Here is a 7,500-nt window from a genome sequence, read left to right as displayed (position 1 = left end):
TTCTGAGATAGTTTGGTCTATTCTGCCTTTCGCTCCCTCGCTGCTCTCACTTATTTTCTCTTTCATTTTTCAGCCAAACACTATATACACATAACACAATAAAAAACACATCGCTGCCCTGTCAGTCCATCTAGTCACTCAGCGCCCCATACATTTGATTTGGTTTGTTGTGTGTTTCGCCCTCCTAAAAGGAATTGGAAGAAAAACCAAGCGACCACAATCCAGCGACTCACTTCCTTCTGTACGGAGAGCAAACAAGACACCAGCTTCAAACTCATAGCCTCATCATCTCATCCAGCAGCCAACCCTGGTGTCACGCCGGGGGTGAATCTCATCACAGAGACACTCTCAACCACACTGTGTCAGGAGTGAAGAGTGTCAAGAGTGGCGCAGAACACAATGCTAATGGAAACTGTAATCAAATAAAAGTATTAATTTGTCAGGCGCATCCTTCAAACACAAAGGCTATTCAGAGAGCTTTACCCAGGCAAGAAACCCATTATAAGTTCATGAAAAATTTTAAAATAAAACATTGCATTGTATTTCTGTGCGGCTGCAGACAATTACACAGGATTCAATTTCTGGTGGTTCTTCCAAGACTGACCTCAGCTAACGAACAAACCTCAAACTCAGACATAAAGCCTTTCTAAAGCCAGTGCCTACACTCCCATCTTCCCTCTTATTAAGCCAGCTAACCGTCCAATATCCAATTCCCCAATTATCTGCGTTTTCTCAGAAGAAGCGTTAAGATGTTTTGCCGCACAAGGGAGTGACGGGAGGGCTAACTCAATAGGAATCGACGTGGGGAATCCATCTGTGTGGTAATTGGGCAGGATAATCTCTGTGTTCGGTCGCACACAGTTATTACACAGTTGGCCGCATTATTTATTTGCAGAGAAAGTCGGACGGTAAAGTTCTACTGATACAGCACTGGCAAGTACCGGAAAAAACTGGTCCCAGTATTTACTGTTAGTATCCTACCCACCATGCACCAGTAGCTCCTATGCTAGGCTATACAATGAGCTATAAGCTAACTAGTCTCACACCACCCAGAGAGAAACTGTCTCACTCTTCACTCCATCCAGATAGAACGGGTCTGAGGTTCACTCCATCCAGAGAGAACCGGTCTGAGGTTCACTCCATCCAGATAGAACCGGTCTGAGGTTCACTCCATCCAGAGAGAACCGGTCTGAGGTTCACTCCATCCAGAGAGAACCGGTCTGAGGTTCACTCCATCCAGATAGAACCGGTCTGAGGTTCACTCCATCCAGAGAGAACCGGTCTGAGGTTCACTCCATCTAGATAGAACCGGTCTGAGGTTCACTCCATCTAGATAGAACTCGGGCTGAGGTTCACTCCATCAAGATAGAACCGGTCTGAGGTTCACTCCATCCAGAGAGAACCGGTCTGAGGTCCACTCCATCCAGATAGAACGGGTCTGAGGTTCACTCCACCCAGATAGAACCGGTCTGAGGTTCACTCCATCCAGAGAGAACCGGTCTGAGGTTCACTCCATCCAGAGAGAACCGGTCTGAGGTTCACTCCATCCAGATAGAACCGGTCTGAGGTTCACTCCATCCAGAGAGAACCGGTCTGAGGTTCACTCCATCTAGATAGAACCGGTCTGAGGTTCACTCCATCTAGATAGAACTCGGGCTGAGGTTCACTCCATCAAGATAGAACCGGTCTGAGGTTCACTCCATCCAGAGAGAACCGGTCTGAGGTCCACTCCATCCAGATAGAACGGGTCTGAGGTTCACTCCACCCAGATAGAACCGGTCTGAGGTTCACTCCATCCAGAGAGAACCGGTCTGAGGTCCACTCCATCCAGATAGAACCGGTCTGAGGTTCCATCTGGATAGACGTTCCCCTCGTGGCGGTGGGAGTTGAGCAGCCTCAGCCACCGGCTGATGGAAAACAATGCCGCTTGATTTACAATCAAGCCAGCTGTGTCCCCTCCGCCAGCTGTTGTCTCCCGCTCCCTCCTTCCCCCACCCAACCCAACCCGTCCTCAGCATGGGGTCCCAGGCAGCGGGTGAGCGCTTTGCACAAGGCGACAGAAATGTGTGCTTTTCACCAGCTAAATTGGGCCAATTAGCCGTGTGGCTCTGAAATGGCGTTTTCCAAATTAATGAGGGGCTGCCAAATGTGGCTCCCCCCCCCCCTCTCTCTCTCTCTCTCTTTCTCTTTCTCTCTTTCTCTTTTTCTCTCTTTCTCTCTCTCTCTTTCTCTCTCTCTCTCTCTCTCTCTCGCTCTCTGAATAGACCCGATGTGCACAATGAGCCGATTGATTAGGCTAATCACATTGCCAACGCAACAATCACGCTTCCGTATTGTACAATGTGTGTCGAGATGGAGCGACAGGAAAAACCGTCACTTATAAAGTTCACTTCTTGTTCTAGAGTTGTGACTCGAGTGCTGTGGATTCGAGGCTGGCTGGTTTCGGTTCTCGTTTGTCGCTTTGTCGCTCTGAGGTTCGGGCTTTGCTGACAACCACACATGAACTCCTAACATGAACTCACTCCTTCATCACTCTGGAGGTTGAAGAATGAACTCATTCCTTCATCAGTCAGTGTGGAGGCTGGAGGATGAACTCACTCCTTCATCACTCTGGAGGTTGGAGTGCTCCTCTCTCCGGCGGAGATGGAGCAGAGTGGCACTAACGAGGAAGAAGCAAAGCCAATCAGGAGCAGGACTTCATTTCCCCGCCGTCACTCACCATTAAAGAAGGCAACTGCCTCCCTGTCTCCTTCCACCTCCCTGGTAGACGCACACACACACACACACACACACACACACACACACACACACACACACACACACACACACACACACACACACACACACACTACCGCACCCCAAACCACCCACTCTGTGCAACTTGCTGAGGGGAAGCATGAGTCACTGAGAGTCTACCAATGGAGCTTCATTTATTCAGGACTAACAGCAGAGAGAAACAGAAGCTAGCTCCACAACCTGCTGACTGAGGCCTTCAACTGGAGGCACAACTAAATAGTTCGGACACAACTTCACCAATGAGGAATAGCTATAGCCAAGATTTTAATATTTATATTTCATGATAATCTTGCGAAGGCAGAGCAGCATCTGGCCTGAGGTCGCTGATCGCTCCGCGGCGCGGTATTTCACTCGCTGCCTCCACAACAAAGTGTTGAACAACGTCACCTCTCACTGCCTCGGTCACGAACAACGCTGAATGCACCCACCCCCAAATGAATTCATGTCCAATGTCTGAGTTTAGCTGCGCCGGGTGAAGCCGTCTTCAGCCGGAGAACGCCCGCACATAATCTGCCGATGCACACACTACTTTTATTAGCTTCGGCGCAGAGTCTATGAATAATTAAGTGGCTGGGTGTATCTGTGGAGCATCAAACCATTAGCCCGGAGCCAGGAGCCATCCGACAGTATATACAAAAATACCTCCATCCCTCCCCCCCCCGCCCACACACCCCCCCCCCAGTTGAATGCGTAGTTATGCCCGGTCTCCCCCTGCTGAATATTTCATAGCAGCCACCACCACCAGTCAAAGCGGTGTTAAAGCGGACAAACAGACACAGAGTCAAACACGCAGCCCTCCATAATACATAACGGAGTAACAGCCCTCGTCCGACCGCAGCCTCTGCTGTCTCACAGACAGAGGCGGCGCACGGGAACCGCGCCGGCTTCTAACTCAAACAATAAAAAACCGAAAACTTGAAACGCGGTGGGGAGAAGGCGTCGTCGACGGACCCCGGACCTGTTGCCGAGCAGTACTCCATAGCGACGCTGTAGAGGTTTAGCTTGTCGCCGCTAGCGGGAAAACAACCCCGGCGAGACGCACACAGAGGGGCTGAGTGGAGCGTGCGACACGAACAAATATAGCTCCACCTCCTCCCCCACCTCCTCCTCCACCTCCTCCTCCGTGAGGAGCGGGGGGGTGAAGGGAGCAGTGCCCCTCCGATCCCAGACCAGTGAAGCCTTGATGAACTCTATTCTGGGATTCCTCTAAATGGCTCGGCCGTAAAATGCGAGGGTCTTGTTTTTTTCCACACTCACTCAGTCTCCCCTTCCCTCGGCCCCTGGGGACCGTTCTCAAGGTCCCCCATCTTGTTTGTTAGCTGGAGTACACGACAGAGAGAGGACGAGATAGAGAGAGAGGGAGAGAGAGACACTAATATAAAAAGGGTCAGAGAGAAACAATTTTCTTTCAATTGAGGAAAAGGAGAGGCTATTTTGATTAGTTAGTGTGTGTGTGTGTGTGTGTGCACCTGTGTGTGCACCTGTGTGTGTGTACACCTGTGTGTTTGTGTTTGTGTTTGTGTGTATGTGTCCGTGTGCTCGTGTGTGTTTGTGTATACTTGTCTGTACATGTGTGTGTGTGTGTATGTACACATGTGTTTACACGTGTGTGTGTGTGTGTGTGTATGCATGTGTGTGTGTGTTTGTGCATGTGTGCACGTGTGTGTGTGTGTACGCATGTGTGTGTGTGTTTGTGCATGTGTGTGTGTGTGTACGTGTGTGTGTGTGTGTGTGTGTGTGTGTGTGTGTGTGTGTGTGTGTGTGTGTGTGTGTGTGTGTGTGTGTGTGCGTGCATGTGCGTGCGTGTGTGCGTGCGTGTGTGTGTGTTGGGGATGGGGGGGTCAGCCGTGCCGAGGCATTCTCCTTAATCACCCGGGGGCCCCAGGTACGGCTCCAGCTGATCACAGCGGGAGTATTTGGGGCCAGCGGAGGCCTGCAGAGCCCGGGGGGCCGGGGTGGGGGGGGGGGGGCCTGATGACAACGTGAGAGAGGCGGGAGAGTGTGTGGTGGGAGGGGGGTGACGGGGACAGGATGGGGGGGGGGGGTGCACACCAAGCACATGCCTGGTCCTGATGAGAGCTATGGTTTGATGGCTGCTGACGTCATGGTGATCAGATCTCTGACCGCTTGGAGGGGGGGGGGGACTCAAATCAATTCTGATTGATTGATTGGTTGGTTGCACAATAAACTAAACAAAAAACATGATATTGGATTCTCTCTCTCTCTCTCTCTCTCTCTCTCTCTCTCTCTCTCTCGCTCGCTCTCTCTCTCTCTCTCTCTCTCTCTCACCCTCTCTCCCCCGTCGCTCCAGGCTGGGGGCAAGCGAGACGTAGAGGAACCCGTCCATGAACGGCCGGGCGTCCGAGGGGGCGCTGTCCGAACCCGGCTCCAGCTTGGGGAAATCTGGGGAGAGAGGGGGACGAGTTAGGTAGGACTACACAGGGAGAGAGAGGGACGAGTTAGGTAGGAATAGACAGGGAGAGAGTGGGACGAGTTAGGTAGGAATACACAGGGAGAGAGAGGGACGAGTTAGGAAGGGATACACAGGGAGAGAGAGGGACGAGTTAGGTAGGAATACACAGGGAGAGAGAGGGACGAGTTAGGAAGGGATACACAGGGAGAGAGAGGGACGAGTTAGGAAGGGATACAGAGAGGGACGAGAGAGAGAGCGACAATGGAAAGAAGTAAAAAAACATTTGACATAAAAAACCGTTACATTAAAAACATGATCCCTTCCTCAATCTCTTCCTGAGAGGCTGCATCATCAAGTCCATGTGGGCGGGGCATAAACCAGCCAATCAATGGGGCGGCAGAAGGCAGCCAGGACCCTCGCTCAGCCACTCAATAATAACTTGTCTAAGAGGCGGTTATGCGGTCGATCGGGGCCCTGCCATGAGCACCTTCTAATATATTGACACAGGACTTATTGATCATACTTTCTTCAAACAGTTGACACTAACAGTGCTTATCTGACATCGACCGCTGGAGGAACCTGGAGATGGCTTCTCTTCACATCGCCCGCTGCCCCCCTGAGACCCCAAAGAGACCCTATCGTTGGTTCACTCAGACGTACCGCCGTCTGAGTGAACCAGACGGCGGTACGTCTGAGTTTTGCGGTACGTAAATCTCTGGACGATGTCTCACTCCTCAATCTGGGAAAAGGGTAAACCAAGAACGAGACAGGAACTCGTTCTTAAATGAATTCTGAACTACATCCTGCTGTGTGGGGGGGAGAGAGAGAGGGAGAGGTAGAGAGAGAGAGAGAGAGAGAGAGAGGGAGAGCGACAGGGAGAGAGAGAGAGAGAGAGAGAGAGAGAGAGAGAGAGAGAGAGAGAGTGACAGGGAGAGAGAGAGAGAGAGAGGGGAGCGACAGGAGTAGAGAGAGAGGGGGAAAGGGGGAGAGAGAAAGAGAGAGAGAGAGAGAGAAAGAGCGACAGGGAGAGAGAGAGAGAGACAGGGGGGAGAGAGGGGGAAAGAGAGAGAGAAAGAGAGAGAGAGAGAGAGAGCGAGAGAGAGACAGGGGGAGAGAGAGAGGGGGAAAGGGGGAGAGAGAGAGAGAGAGAGCGAGAGAGAGGGAGGAGGGGGGGTGGACAGTAAGCATGTGTTCCACATCAAAGCTCATCTCAGGGGCTTCCTGTGACTGAGCAGATACACACCTGGGGGAGAGGAGGGGAGGGGGGGAGAGACGCCATTGGTTGCTGTAATTGACCCTCGGGGTAAGGATATGCAAATGAGCGAGCTTGCATGCCATCTCCCAAGGTGCATTGTGGGGGGAGAGCTGGTTCCGGGTGCACAAACGCACACAAGCGCTCACAGACTCACACACACCTAAAATTAGATATGCATGCACACACTACCAGAAACACACGCACACGCCCTCACAGCAACGTGCACGAGCACAGACCTACACACACTTGTGCTTAAGCAGACATAGACACACAATGACACACAAACCTAAAATAACACATGCACACACACATTCCAAGACACACACACCTGAGACGCACACCTGAAACACACACACACCTGAAAACACACACCTGAGACACACACACCTGAAAACACACACCTGAGACACACACCTGAAAAGACACACCTGAGACACACACCTGAAAAGACACACACCTGAGACACACACCTGAGACACACACACCTGAAAACACACACCTTGGCTACACACACCTGAGACACACACCTGAGACACACACATGAAAACACACACCTGAGACACACCTGAGTCACACACCTGAGACACACACCTTAGGCACACACACCTGAGAAACACACCTGGGACACACACCTGAGACACACACACCTGAGACACACAACTGGGACACACACCAGAGCACGCACCCCTGAGAAACACCTGGGACACACACACCTGGGACACACACACCTGAGACACACACCTGGGACATACACACCTGGGACACACACACCTGGGACATACACACCTGGGACACACACACCTGAGACACACACACCTGAGACACACACCTGAGACGCACACACCTGAGACGCACACACCTGAGACACACACCTGGGACACACACACCTGAGACACACACCTTAGACACACACACCTGAGACACACACCTGAGACACACACACCTGAGACACACACCTGAGACACACACACCTGAGACACACACACCTGAGACACACACCTGAGACACACACCTGGGACACACACTTGAGACACAC

The 7,500-nt window shown here is 51.8% G+C and overlaps 1 protein-coding gene across 1 annotated transcript in view; it reads right to left on the bottom strand.

The window, feature by feature from the left end:
- arap2 (ArfGAP with RhoGAP domain, ankyrin repeat and PH domain 2) overlaps window positions 1-7,500 on the bottom strand; it is a 79,298-nt gene that overhangs the window by 36,898 nt on the left and 34,900 nt on the right. Inside the window, 1 exon segment of the mRNA XM_079757694.1 lies at window positions 5,086-5,199. Within this exon segment, the coding sequence (XP_079613820.1) occupies window positions 5,086-5,199 (114 nt within the window).

The sequence above is a fragment of the Pollachius pollachius genome, assembly GCF_949987615.1.
Source record: "Pollachius pollachius genome assembly, chromosome: 20".
NCBI classification, from domain to species: Eukaryota; Metazoa; Chordata; class Actinopteri; order Gadiformes; family Gadidae; genus Pollachius; species Pollachius pollachius.
Note: the sequence above shows the minus strand (reverse complement) of the source record. Positions and strands in the feature narration are given on the sequence as shown.